Source organism: Scyliorhinus canicula, chromosome 13, assembly GCF_902713615.1.
Source record: "Scyliorhinus canicula chromosome 13, sScyCan1.1, whole genome shotgun sequence".
Taxonomy (NCBI): Eukaryota; Metazoa; Chordata; class Chondrichthyes; order Carcharhiniformes; family Scyliorhinidae; genus Scyliorhinus; species Scyliorhinus canicula.
Window position 1 is genome coordinate 24,407,864 of NC_052158.1, and position 15,352 is coordinate 24,423,215.

The 15,352-nt window shown below is 41.9% G+C and overlaps 1 protein-coding gene across 1 annotated transcript in view; it reads left to right on the forward strand.

Moving 5' to 3' along the window:
* LOC119976528 overlaps positions 1-15,352 on the forward strand; it is a 291,544-nt gene that overhangs the window by 193,720 nt on the left and 82,472 nt on the right. Inside the window, exons 13-14 of the mRNA XM_038817080.1 lie at positions 7,210-7,245; positions 12,517-12,534. Coding sequence (XP_038673008.1) covers positions 7,210-7,245; positions 12,517-12,534 — 54 coding nt within the window. The remainder of the gene's footprint in view (positions 1-7,209; positions 7,246-12,516; positions 12,535-15,352) is intronic.

Sequence of the window (15,352 nt, forward strand, 5' to 3'; positions counted from 1 at the left end):
ACGAACAAGGTCGGCAGATGGATGAGCACACCACCAACAAGAACTTCTGCTTCAATTCACTTACGATCGTGATACCAACATTTGTTGTAGTTTCTCACTTTGCCTGCGTCAAAATGACTAATTCCCTCCCTGGTAGATCAGTGGTTCAATAATTTAAAGCTGAGTACTACGTTTGCAAGGAAATTGGATGGGCAATAAATGCGGCCCGAATCAGGGAACGCACATTCTTTAAATTAATAAAAATAATAAAAACGTTTCTGTGAGCGGTATTGCGTTTCCGAAACGAATCATGTTGTACCGAGTTGCAAAGATTTTCATAGGTGCGGGTGTTTGATATGAATCCAATTAAGTAAATCATGCTTGCAGTTTCAGACGCACTGCCAATCACCCATTTTATTCAGGCGCTGATGATGACTGTCACACATAAATCTGAGTCTAAATTCTGGCAGGAAAATCACTGGAAATTGAAGATTGCAGATTAATTTCTGTATAGAAATCAACAAATGTCCTCTGGACGTTATGTTAGCCCCAGTCTTCGGAGTATATAAGCCCCTCCACCATTAATAAGCAATACTAACAATGTGTCAGCACAATGTCTGATGGAGGTCTGTTGGCCTTCATTGGCAGAAAGTCAGATACTTATTTCGAATTACAACAACTTTTATCTGCTCAGCTGCAACAGACGCAAAATCCAGAATAATTTATTTAGGGTTGGGGACCAACAACCTTCGATGATTTCCCAAAAGTCAATGGATAGATGTCGGATGCGTTAATCTGTGAAGAAAAAAGTGGGCAGCACGGTAGCAGTGGGCAGCACGGTAGCATAGTGGTTAGCATCAATGCTTCACAGCTCCAGGGTCCCAGGTTCGATTCCCGGCTGAGTCACTGTCTGTGCGGAGTCTGCACGTCCTCCCCGTGTGTGCGTGGGTTTCCTCCGGGTGTTCCGGTTTCCTCCCACAGTCCAAAGATGTGCGGGTTAGGTGGATTGGCCATGCTAAATTGCCCGTAGTGTCCTAAAAAGTAAGGTTAAGGGGGAGTTGTTGGGTTACGGGTATAGGTTGGATATGTGAGTTTGAGTAGGGTGATCATTGCTCGGCACAACATCGAGGGCCGAAGGGCCTGTTCTGTGCTGTACTGTTCTAAATCTAAATCTAAAAAACAACTGGCAATCGGACAGAGCATCTTGATGCACCATTCCGTGAACAACGCCCCCCCCCCCTCCCACCACCCGAACAACTCAATAAACATTTGGGGTTGCAGCTTAGTACAATGCTGTGACATACTCTAAGAAAAATTGAGAACTGGCACCAAATTATTTTTCATATTTTTCTTTTTTTCTAAATTGATACGACACAATTATTTTTTTTTCAATTAAGGGCAATTTTGCATCGCCAATCTACCTAAACTGCACATCTTTGGGCTGGCGGGTGTTGTGGGCTGAAGCTCACGCAAACACGGAAATAATGTGCAATTTCCACAGGAATCTGGGGTCGATCACGGGCCCTGAGCGCCGGAGGCAGCGGTGCAAATCACTGCGCCAAGTCGTGGATGTAAAGAAAACCAATTGGAAGTATATTGAATTGTTTTTAGCAGTCTGCTTCCAAATAACCAGATGCTCAAATTTTCTGACTTACTTCGGAGCTTAAGGTGCACCATCTGGACATTGATTGAAAACGTCTCCATCAAACATTATAGCGGGATATGTTCCACAATTTTTCATTCATAATACTGTCAGCCTCATAGAATCATAGAACTTACTGTACAAAATGAAGCCATTCGGCTCATCATTGTGTCTGCAACAAACCTTCGAAACAGCACCCACTTAAGCACAAGTCTCCTGCCTTGCCCTATCAACCAGTAAACCCAACTAATCTTTTCGACACTAAGGGACAATTTAGCCAACCAACATAACCTGCACATGGACCGTGGGATAAAACTGGAACTGCCAAAGGGAACACACTCAAACGTGGCGAGAAAGTGCAAACTCCACATTGACAGGTACCTGAGACAGGAATTGAACCCCTGTCCCTGGAGCTGTGAGTATCATCTGGGTATCCCTTTAAGAAAAGTTCAGTCTCTTGTCATGTGACTTGTCGCACATTGGGCTGTGTCTGTGAGGTGAGATGGGTTTTCAGTTTCAGTGTGTCTGCTTTGGACATGCAGAAGGAGACAAAATTATTTTCCTGTATTTTTCTTCTAATTTCATTTTAAACTCTGTTCCAGTAAAAAGCGCATTCGGTGTGACCAGCTGCGTCGGTAACCTAAAATATATAGTTGATTTCCAGAAAGAGTTTGAATACGTTGGTTGGAACTGGATCAGAACTCAGGGACAGGACCAGTCCCATTCAAGTGAGAATGCTGGGCCACGACATTGAATAAGGTCATTGAGTTAATTGGATTTAGTTTTTGAATTGGAACGGCTAAGGATGAATTCATTAAGTGTCCTGCACATAGATTGTTATAACTGTGTGATGTCTTTATGTTTGTAGCTGATACAAATTCTTGCTGTGTTTATATATATATATGTCAACTACATTCTTAGAATAAACCTTGTTTTGATTGAAGTGCATCGGACGTCTGATGAATCACACCTGCTGTGCAGGCTTTTGTGCTCATCCTAAGTCAATCTCAACATGAAGGTGGTATTTCAGGTGAATGTCATAGTAAAATTAGGAGTTTCTAAGCTCTGGCCCATAACCGCGAGGCAGTAGTGCTAACAACTGTGCCATCGTGTCTCCCTGAATATTCCTTTCCATGTTTGTGGAACAGCCTGTTTCAAATTGTTACGATGTTGTTACATTCATTTTTATTTGACTTCAAGTAACGTTTCATTGCAAGACAGGTCAAACTCATGAATTGAATGACCGGACAGGTCATCGAACACCCAACAGACACAGCCTTTGCAAAGCTTTCAATTATGTCTACTCTGTCAATACATTTTTGCACCTAAAAACGCTTTGCTCTTACTCTAACTGCTGCCCATATCCTACCTTCTGATCTATGGGGTCCAGCACTTGTCGTTGTACTCGCCTATAAAATATACGTTGGGGAAGCACTTGAGTTGTGAAGAAGCATCATATGGACTTTCAGTGTTACCAATGCTTCTCTATGCATAGAGACGGTCGTGTCTGCTAATTTCCCCAGCAGTTTCTGTTTTAATTTCAGTCTCTGTGCTGATGAGTCAGAGTCTTTTCGTTTCAGGGCACCATTATCCATCTGAGTCCAGGGCACGCTTCGTTCCTGAACATAAGAGTAGAGAAAGGGGCAAGCGGAGGTTTGTACAGATGCCAGGGGAACAAGATGTACATTGTTAAACCATCTACTGCTTGTACATACAAAGATCTGCGCGATGACGAGAATGCGGGAGGAAATAATTTTTTGACATCAACCTATAATTACACTCGAGGCTTCCAGCCCCGGTCATTGCGGGGAGGGTCAAGACATCAAGCAAAGTATTCGAATCGTGTCTGCTCTAAGCTGCCAAATTGTCTAGCAACATGTCGACGTGGAAAGTACAACAATGGTACAATGTCCTTGAGTGAAGTAGCTCATACGATTCCACAGCGTGTGCCATTTAAAGATGCGACATATAATTCAGAGAATTCTTGGAGCCATGGTGTGAGGATGGAAGGAAACTATGCATGTTTACCCATGAATGTTCGATGATGGAGATTCATGCGTGCGGCCTGCACTAATATTTTTCGGTTATGACATTGATGATGCATTTACGTATCCACGCGTCTGAAATCTCAAAACGTCATTCACCAAGTTCTCATCATCTGTGCGTTTACCTTGAGCCCTTTCTTTCTTATCGAAATAAACCATAGAAACATTGCTCTAATTTAGGTGGTTAGAACATTCAGGACAGAATACGAAATTTTGCAGATCGGTCGTTTCGGTGTTAGTCCAGTTGCGTGAATTTTCTAGACCAAATTGAATTTCACTTTTACCGCCAATCATAGATGTGAAAAACGTGGCTCACCCGAAATATAACTTCCCAACTTTAAGATGCAAACGTTAGCATTAATTCTGCTCCAACTTTCGCGCGATATTAATATCTGAGACTCAGGCGTGCAGTCACTCAACAAAGTGTTCAGCATTGGCCAAATAGTAAAATAATTCAATTACGCGGACAGAACAACATTGACATTGGAAGCGGAAGGCACAGTGTCGTGGCATCGTGATTCCTAGGTCTGTTTTCCGTTTAAACAAGGATTAAAGCCAGTTTCGGTATATGCACGCATCGCGATCAGCAAGTCAACTTTCTATAAAAGTGAACAGGAATCTGATACATTATTTCTCCTGGACGTCAGCACAGCGTTCACTTAGTTAATAGGCCGATTGAAAAATACACTTTGAAAATAAATTTTGCCCCGCATAAGTTGAAGCCAAACACGACGAATCATTGCCGTGAATGCATAGATCACGGATGTCCATCGAGGACCATTCGAGATTCCAACTGACAAACTAGTGTTAGAGTTAACACCTTTTGCGATTATCTTTACGTGGATACTTACCCTAATTTCCGGCTGTTTGGCGCGAGATTGGAACCTTCAATTCACTGTTAACGCCCTCGACAATGTTCTGGGCGACACGGTGCTGAAGAGGTTAGCATTGATGCTTCATGGCGTCGAGGACCCTGGTCCGATCCCAGCCAGCGTCTCTGTGCATGTTTAGTTTGCATCTCCCGTATCTGCGTTGGCTTCAAACTCACAATCCAAAGATATGCAGGGGAGGTGGATTGGCTACTCTAAATTGTCCCTTGCTTGAAACAAAGAGAACTGAGTACTCTAGATTAAAAAAAACAAGGCTCTGGAAAATTCATTAATACAGGATACGATGGAAAGAAATGTCACCTGTGCATGTAACGGACATAATCATTGAAGACGTGCGCCTGTAATTTTAGAGGTTTTATCTCCCGACCGTGCTGCCCTTCCAGAAGAACTACTATGATTGATCGCGCCACAAGCTCTGGAATCCTTGGTAGCACAGTGGTTAGCATATTTGCCTCAGAGCGCGAGGGTACCGGTTTAGATTCGACTTTGTCACTGTCTGCATCAGTTTTCTCTGGGAACGCCAGTTTACTCCCACAAGCTCTGAAAGACGCGTGTTAAAGTGAATTTGACATTCTGGGTGGAGCTGCACAGGCGCCGGAGTGTGGCGACTGGGTGATTTTCGCAGTAACGTCATTGCCATGTTAATGTAATCCTACTTTTAACATTGATAAAAATTATTAGATGAATGAGTGTGCGGATATGGGCTGCGGATCTTCCACTTGTTTTCAATATTTCCCCAGTGGCTCGAAAGAAACCTGTTCTCAATGAGCAAGAATAGTCATATGTTCAAAACATGCACCGAGAAGATTTTTTGAGTCGGTGCACCAACACATCGCCATTGGTCTCGGAGCCTCCTTTCCTCGTGTTGGCAGAATTATTGTGACCATTTTAAATTTTGCCCTTCTTACATTTGCCCTGATGAGAGCAATGTGACATATTCGGTAAGATGCAGATTCAACTCGGCAATATACGTATATAAATATGAGTTTTTCAATTAAACTGTATTTATCGCTTCTGCAGAGTAGGTTGCATTTTTTTCAAAAAATGTAGTAACTTTCCTATGCTGAACCCGATGCTCCCCTTCAGCAATGCTCAGTCTCAAAAAAACCTGTCGTTTTTTCATAGGCGGAAGGCCAGCTATGGGACTGGAAATTCTATGCCACCCTTGTTGAAAAAGTCTATTTTTTGGTACGATGGCTTATCACTTGATTACCGAGTCATATTGGTCGACGCAACGAGCAAGAAATCACAACAGCGCCCATGATTCCAGTAACGTAAGGAGATTCGCTACGCACACATTGACTCTTACAATTTTTGACAGCTGCAGCATAAGAAACAGATTATCTTCCTGCATCACCGCTTCGTACGGCAACAGTCGAAGACCATAAGAAACGAAGAGAGTCGTGAACATGGCCCAAACCATCATGTGAACTGGCCTCCCACCCATTTGCTTTGTCTACACCTCCCGCTGTCTTGGGAAAGCATAATCAAAGACCTCTCCCCCGGGTTCTCCACACTTCCAACCTCATACATCGGGCAGATGATACAAAAGTCCGAGAACACGCACTGTCCAATTCAAAAGCAGCTTCTTCGCGGCAGTTACCAGACTAGTGACTGGCCCTCGCATGGACTCAACTGATCTCTCTGTTCATCTTCTTTAATGTGGTAGTACTCGACTCCATATGCTTCAGCCCATGTCTATGTTGATGTATTTCCGTTGTGTATTTATGGCATGTCCGATGTTTTGCACGTTTGAAAAAATCTGCCTGGACTGTGCACAGAACAATACATTTAATTATACCACTATATCTGTTCCTGCAATATGTCCTTGGACGTACTAGCAATTTCAAAAATAGGGCCAGGCCTATTTCGGCTGTATTCGCTAGTCGTCCAGCTGCGTGCTTCTCTGCCACGCGCCATTCGCTGGCAGCAAGATTCGATATTCCCACAGCTTATCAATGCAACGTCATACTGCAGAAAGCAAACGCTGCTGGGAAACCTGCGGTTGGAGGTGCACCACCGATAGGAAAACAGAATCGCAATCACAAGGACATTTCGACCGTTGTCTCAATGTGCAGGTCTGACTGTGAAACAGTAAGTATCAGAACCATACGTATAAGTGCACAACTTCATTAGGGCTGAAAAGCGAGACGTGAAATTACGATTACTGTAGGAGAGGAAAGAATTTCAAAATACTGAACAAAAACTGAATGTACCTACTTCATACAGCTTTTATGAAGGAGCATATTGGGTGGAATTCTGCGCGTACAGGATGATGCCGTCAAGTCAAAAAGAGGTTTCACTTATCATACAAATTAATCGAGTGCCAGATGAATTGGTGCCAGTGTGATGCCGGCTTTGCAGGTCGTATGTAACAGTGACTGGAATATCGCACAACACAATTTCCAGTCGGGTATTCGCAACATCCAAATTACTGACCATACACAAGAAACACATTTTTTTCATATTTTGTGCGACTTTAGATGGGATTTCCGAACGGACACTACTTGCCTACCTAACCTTATTTTTCGTTGAATTGCAGTGACAACCATTTTGGAATTATTCGATAGTTTTGTGGTGTCGCTCAATTATGTGCAATATAAGCTCTCTATGTTGAAACTGGAACATGAGAAATGTTGAATTTCCCTTTCAGGTTTCAGAAACACTTTGGCCGGTTCTCAAGACACCAGTGAGTAAATTGATTTTTTAAATGTCCGGCAGTTTCATATTATGTGGTGTTTTCGAAATACATTTTATTGACCGCTGTGGTTTGAGTCCAAAACTAGAATATTGCCGGAATTATTTACACGGATTTTCTGAAGTATTGGAAACTGACGTTAATAACTACCAAACAAATTGCTGAAAACTATCTGCTACAGAGACTTCGGGAAATTAATCTACGTATTCTGGATATGCTGTATTGTGGAGCGTTGGAAAATGACACCACTAGTACTGAAGAATGTATTATTTTGTGAGGTTTCGGCTGCACACGGACAAGTGCTTCCATGTTAAGAGTCGGAGAGGCTCTTGCGAGAAAATAGACAAATATTGGACCGAAGAATATCCGGTGGGGGGGGGGGGTTGTTGGGTTACGGGTATAGGGTGGATACGTGGGTTATATTTGGGTGATCATGGCTCGGCACAACATTGAGGGCCGAAGGGCATGTTCTATGCTCTATCTGTAGAATTAGGTAACTGTCAGGTTGATGTACCTTGATGACATAGTTGCAGTGATGTGTGTGGGTGGAGCTGGGCTGTCTGCCTTTCGTTTTTGAGCAGGCAGCTGTAGTGGGTTTAGTTTCGTTGTTAGAGATGGATAGCTGCATTCAAAGCAAGCAGCTGTATAATGATCTCTCTCTACAAGCGAAAGAATGTCTTCAGATCATTGATGGTTTCAACGTATAACCTCTTTCTGAAGAGTATTTAAATCCGCTGTCTTTATTTTTAAAATGATTTCACTTGTGGGTGTTGTTTGGGAAGTTTTTAAGAGTTACCAGTAGGATATTGTATCTGGGTAAGTATCAGTCTTGGTAGTCGAGAAACCGTACACTGGGTGTTTACAAAATGTCAACTGGATTCATAGAATAAACATTGTTTTGTTGTACCACACCTGTAAAGGGGGCCCCTGTGCTCCCCATAACCAAAATCTATTTAAAGTTGAGGGTCAGTTGAACGCCATAATAGACTTTGGGGTTCTCCAAACCCTGGCCCGTAATAGTAATAGACTTCGAGTATTGCCACACAGCTAGACTGTCAAGAGTATCAGGAAAGTCGATGTAGTTTGAAGGGATTTACCTTTCTATTTGTAAATATTAGAACCAAGCTATCATTTTAAATGGGGTTAATTTTATATTTCTGTCTGTGGAGTGTAAAATCTATAGTTACATTCATGCCGAACAAAGATGAGTGTATGTGTCTGAGTTCGTGTCGATTCGAACTGTGATTCCGTTGTGCTTAGAGAAACTAACAGCGTGAACATGTAGTGGAAGTAACAGTATTTTGATCGCAGCAGAGGGCATTTTATGTTGGAACGGCTTTACGTTTTAGTTTTTGTTGTATTCATAACTTGCATTTGTGTCCCTCCTATATATGCTATGATTGTGAAACTGTCCACTTCACCTGATGAAGGAGAAGCTTTCAGAAACCTTGTGATGCCAATTAAAACTATTGAACTTTAACCTAGTTTTGTGAGAATTCTTAATGTAAGGGTAAAGACTGTAAGAGCTGCAGTATTTTAAGCAAGGGTTCCATTCCAGAATCTTCCCAAGATAATTAATTAACTAGAATCGTAACAATAGGAATCGATTGAATTAACTAGGAACGTAACAATGGGAATCGATTGAAGAGCAGTGTTGTTAACAATGTCAGCGGCTGCTTGAAGTTGTAACAGGGCGGCAAGGTTAATACACGACGATCACAGCTGTTACATTATTTATGATAATTTCATTAGGTTTTTTAAGTTCTGCGATATGGAAGATATATTCAGAATGTCAGTCGTGACAAAATTCCAGCAATTTGCTGAAAATACTGTGGTTGGAAAGATTTTAAGATTCGGAAGTATGGGGCTTGACGACATTTTTTTCCGAACAAGGTGATAATGTCAGATTCTTTGAATGGGGGCCAACATCAGAAGTGTAATTGCCAAGCATGGGGAGGACTGTCAGTAAATCCGTGAACATTGGATGGAACATGCATGTATGGCCCTTTTTCAAGGAGTGGCCTGCTCCAAGATAAAACAGAAACTGGAGTGGAAATGCAAAATCAGGGTGGCCCTGTGGGGAGGAGGGATCTATTCCATCTCGGCGAACGGTAAGGTAAATCCAGCCAAGGAATCTTAACTGACAAATTAGATAGGCAATATGCTGGAACAAAAAATATGCATTTGCGAATATCAGTTGAGTCGAATGTCAAAACAAACGTTAATTCTCGAGAGGACAGTGCATCGGAAATCACGACGGCCGCAGAAAGAATACGTAAATAGTTTTTCAGTTAAAATAGATAGGATCTATGAATACAACTTCTACTGCAATTACAAAGGAAAAAAATACGTTAATTAATTTCAACAAAATGACAAATTTTGCATTTTTAATCTACGCAAAAGCAATTTGGTTCAATCGTGAAATTTGGTTAACAACCGATAAAAAGATGGACTAGTATTCGTGAACTAAACCGAATTTAAGAAGGAGAATATACTTGCCATGAAGGAATGAAGATCGACTTGCAATATTTATTATTTCAAGTAGCTACGATTCCTTGCATCATTGAATAGTGGCAGTACAGTCGAACCATATCTCTCCTTTCTCAGATATCATAATAGATATGCATTTCGGAAGAAGACACCACTGAAGCGAATGCAACACTAGGCAAAAAATATGTTTCCAAAGTTGATCACGCACTATTTTTGGAAGTAGTCCGAAATAACTTTTAAATCGGAATTCATGGCCATCCTAAATTTGCAGTTCCTGCTTCATCGTCGCACACAGGAACATAGGTCTATCTCTGACGTCGTTTGGCACCAGACTCTGCATTCCTTTGAAAATAAATGCTATCTGGTATGGATGTATTTTTGCCAAAGCTTAAGTAATGGTTGTCCCTGCTTCAAGTAATACACCTATGTTAAATATTGAATTGAACGTATTCGAAACTATTTGAAAACATTCCCTCACATTTGGTTCGAAGATATTTGTTTTCCGGCTTGCACTGATCCATTAAATCCCACTGTGGTTTTTTTACAATCAAGTTATCACAATGCTTTCACTCGACAGAGTAGACAACGTTTCCAGTTAACATCCAAAGACACCGTTAAAGTTATAAATCTTATTTCAGTGCTGTTGTATCATATGAAGCTGCCTTCCTTTTCGTAATTGGCTTACTTGTTACTTGTTCAGCTCAAATGAAATTGAAATCTTCAAGAAGTATCTGATTTAAAATTCATGAAAATTACTGCGCCCTATTACAGACGTTCAAATCCAAAATATTTTGAATTGAGCAACAAAGCAAAAAAAAACGACAAGCGATATGCCAGGATATGTGTGAGAAGATGCACTTTGGCAGGACAAACATGGAAAAGGAATGCACGTTGAAGGGAATTATTCTGAGAAGTACCGTGGATCAAAGACAATTTGCTGTGCATTTATTCCAATCCATTGAGGTAGTTGGATGAAGTGGTTCAGATGGAATATGAGAGACATGAGCGTTTCAGAGCGGGGAAACAACGCTGGAACTGTATTAGACGTTGGTTAAACCACAGCTAGAATACATGTTTAGATTCTCATTCCACATTAGAGGAGGGACGTGATAGTACTGGAAAGAGTGCTGCGGATGTTTACCAGGATGTTGTCTGGGCTCAAGAGCTTTAAGTTATGAAGAGCGATTGGATAGAATGGTGGTGATTTCCATCGAGCAGTGGAGACTGTGGGTGAACGCTTGAGGTGATGGAGGGACATATATAGAATAGACAGGAGGCATCATTACCCTCGCTGGGGAGACCAATGGCCCTGTGTTAGGTCACAGCTAAGGAGCCGGAGGTTTAAATGTGAGGTAGAACCTTTTCACCCAGATGTTGGAAGGAGCCTATAACTCACGACCTGGAATGCTGGTGGAGGCAATAACCCTCATAACATTTAAGAATCATAAAGATGTCACTTACGATTCCAAGGCATGCAAGGCTATGGGCCAAATTCTCGAAATGTTATTGGTGATTGTTTTTGTGTGAGGCAGAGAATATGGGTCAAAGGGCCATTTCTGTGCTGGAGATCTCTATGACCATATGAGACTCTGTTCATAATCGAAATTAGTTATGTTTGTACAGTATTTATGCACAATTCGTTTTCTGTATTGCTTACTATTTGCCACTAAACGGAAACTTGAAGATAGCAGCCCGAATAATATTGATAAGAACAAATATAATCAGAATTCCACATCGTGCAACACGTCCTAATAGGCCAAATTCAACAGCGTACAGAGAAACAGATATGGGTCAGAGAATGCTAACCGGAGGGCAAAGTACTGCGTTGATCTCTGTCCGGAACAAATCATCTCCATTCCATTTTGACCGTCACAATATACCTCTCCCGCCGAAGCAGGTCAATCGAAGACTCCGCCTGAAATTTAACTTGCTCTGTTTGCACATCTGCAATTTCGCATTGTGCCCCGAAAAAAATAATAACTCCTCAGTTGTTTCCTTATGCCTCTCCTCGACGTCGATATCGAAAACTGAAATTATGTTTATTCGGAAATTTACATTTTCATGCCGATTCGCTGACTTCCAATCTCAAACCTGTGCTCCAGCTGTACAAACTCGCCAAGATATTGGTTCCCTGAATCGGACCGCCATCATGGAAGCTTCAGTTACATCCGTGGAGTCGAACTGCTTGCAATCTGCTAAAAAAAGGTGCAGGAATGTTTTCTGTTGCGCTGCATAGTTTTATCTTAAAATTGATTACGCATTCACGTTGTCTGCAATTACAGTTACATTAAATGTTTCCATTCACCAACTCCATCGAACTAATTTACGATGTGCCGACATCGGATATCTGAATCATAGAATCCCGACAGTTCAGACGGAGGCCATTCGACACATCGATTCTGCATTCGCCCTCTCAAGGACCACGCCGCCAAAGCACAATCCTCAACATATCCCTGTAACCCCAGCTAAACTTTGAATACCTAAGGGAAAAATTGCATGCCAATCCATCTAACCTGAACGTTTCTGCACTGTAGGACGCAAGGGAAGCAACGGGAATTCAACCCGGATCCCTGGCGCTGAACGCTGCAGTGCCATATGTAATTACAATATTGTACAAAGTTACTTGCCATCCATAAATGTAAGTTCTTTACTTATTTTCTCTCGCTGCAAATAACGAACAAATGTACTGCATCTAATGATAATATAAAAATATACCTTCATGATTTGTACATACTCTGCAAGCATAACATATTATCGTTAATTATTTTTCAGTTGAGTCACTGAAAAAAGGTATATCGAACTGTATATACATGTGGGTGTGTGTGCGTGTGTATCGATATACAGACATATCCATCTTTACAGAGATACAGATACACATTTCTACATGTACACATAAATACATATATACATATATGCATAGATGCATATATACATATATACAATAATCTACATATCTACATATATATATACATATATACATATTTACATACTTAAATACATATATACACATATACATATATACATATTATGTACTATCCATATATACATGGCAACAATTGTGTCGACCGAGTAAATGTGAACAACCGAAACAGTCGAAATGCGTTTCTTTAAAATTCAATTTCAAGTTGTTCGAACGTTTAAGTTTACTTTAGCGATGGAAAGGGATTCGTATATACCGCAGGGCAAGTGTTGCAGCTGGGGGAATGGCAATAATGATGCGATGTAGCAAGATTCAGGATGCATACGATGGGGAAGGAAGCGGCAGGGGATGGGCACGATTGAAATGTGGAGCTCGTTCAAGGAGCAGCTTCTGAGTGTCTTTGATAAGTATGTACCTGTCAGGCAGGGGGGATGTGGTCGAGCGAGGGAACCGTGGTTTACAAAAGTAATTGAATCAAGTGTCAATAGGAAGGATGAGGCTTATGTAAAGATGAGACGTGAATGTTCAGTTAGGCCTCTCGAGAGTTACAAGTTAGCTAGGAAGGACTTAAAGATAGAGCTAAGAAGAGCCAGGAGGGGACGTGAGAAGTCTTTGGCAGATGGGATCAAGGATAACACTCAAGCTTTCTTTATGTATGAGAGGAGTAAAAGAGTGACTAGTTTAAGAGTAGGGCTAGTCAAGGGCAGTAGTGGGAACGTTTCCTTTGAGTCCGAGGAGATCGGTGAGATGCTAAATTAATATTTTTCGTCGGTATTCACGCAGGAAAAAGACAATGTTGTCGAGGAGAATTCTGAGATACAGGCTACTAGGCTAGTAGGATTTGAAGTGAATAAGGAGGAGATGTTAGCAATTCTGGAAAGTGTGAAAATAGGTAAGTCCCCTGGGCCGGATGGGATTTATCCTCGGATTCTCTGGGAAGATAGGGAGGGGATTGCTGAGCCGTGACTTGATTTGTAACACGTTATTGTCTACAGAAATAGTTCCAGATGACTTGAGGACAGCACTTGTTCAATAAGGGGCGTAGAGACAACCCCGGTAACTAAGACCGGTGAGCCTTACTTCTGTTGTGGGTAAAGTCTTGGAAACGTTTATAAGAGAAAGGATTTATAATCTTCGAGAAAGGAATAATTTGATTTGGGATAGTCAACACGGTTTTCTGAAGTGTAGGTCATGCCTCACAAAACTTATTCAGTTCTTTGAGAAGGTGACCAAACAGGTTGACGAGTGTAAAGCAGTTGAGCTGGTTTATATGGATTTTAGTTCAGCGTTTGATAAGGTTCCCGATGGTTGGCTAATACGGAGGCATGGGATTCATGGTAATTTGTTGTTTAGATCAGAAATTAGTTCGCTGCAAGAAGGCAGAGGGTGCTGGTTGATGGGAAATATTCAGCCTGAACTTCAGTTACGTGTGGTGTACCACAATGATCTGTTTTGGGGCCACTGCTGTTAGTTAATTTTATAAATAACCTGGAGGAGGGCGTAGAAGGATGGGTGAGTACATTTGCAGATGACACTAAAGTCGGTGAAGTTGTGGACAGTGCGGAAAGATGTTGCAGGTACAATGGGACATAGATAAGCTGCAGAGCTGGGTTGAGAAGTGGCAAATGGAGTGTAATGCAGAAAAGTGTGAGGTGACTCTTTTGTGGAATGAGTAACTGGAAGACAGAGTACTGGGCTAATGGTAAGTTTCTTGGTAGTGTGGATGAACAGAGAGATCTCGGTGTCCAAGTACATAGATCCCTGAAAGTTGTCACCCAGATTGATAGGGTTGTTAAGAAGGCGTATGGTGTGTTAGCTTTTATTTGCAGAGGGATTGAGTTTCGGAGCCATGAGATCATGTTGCAGCAGAGCAAAACTCTGGTGCGGCCGCATTTGCAGTATTGCGTGCATTTCTGGTTGCGACATTATAGGAAGGTTGTGGAAGCACTGGAAAGAGTGCAGAGGAGATTTACCAGGATGTTGCCTGGTATGGAGTGAAGATCTTATGAGGAAAGGCTGAGGGACTTGAGGCTGTTTTTTTTCGTGAGAAGAAGGTTAAGAGGTGACTTAATTGAGGCATACAAGATTATCAGAGGATTAGATAGGGTGGACAGTGAACGCCTTTTGCCTCGGATGGCGATGGCTAGCACGAGGGGGCATAGCTTTAAATTGAGCAGAGATAGCAATCGGTCAGATGTGAGAGGTAGGTTCTTTACTCAGAGAGTAGTAAGGGCGTGGAATAACCTGCTTGCAGCAGTAGTAGACTCGCCAACATTAAGGGCATTTAGGGGCAGAACGGCTGCACAGTGGTTAGCATTGCTGCCTACGGCGCTGAGGACCCGGGTTCGAATCCCGGCCCTGGGTCACTGTCCATGTGGAGTTTGCACATTCTCCCCGTGTCTGCTTGGGTTTCACCCCCACAACCCAATGATGTGCAGGATAGGTAGATTGGCCACTCTAAATTGCCCCTTAATTGGAAAAAATAATTGGGTCCTCTAAATTTATAAGAAAAAAAATCCAAAAAGCAATAAAGGCATTTAAATGGTCATTGGATAAACATCAGGATGATACGGGAATCGTGTAGACGGGCCTCAGAGTGGTTTCACAGGTCGGCGCAACATCAAGGGCCGAACGGCCTGCACTGCGCTGTAATCTTCGATATTCGATGTTAACGCCATTTTCTTATTT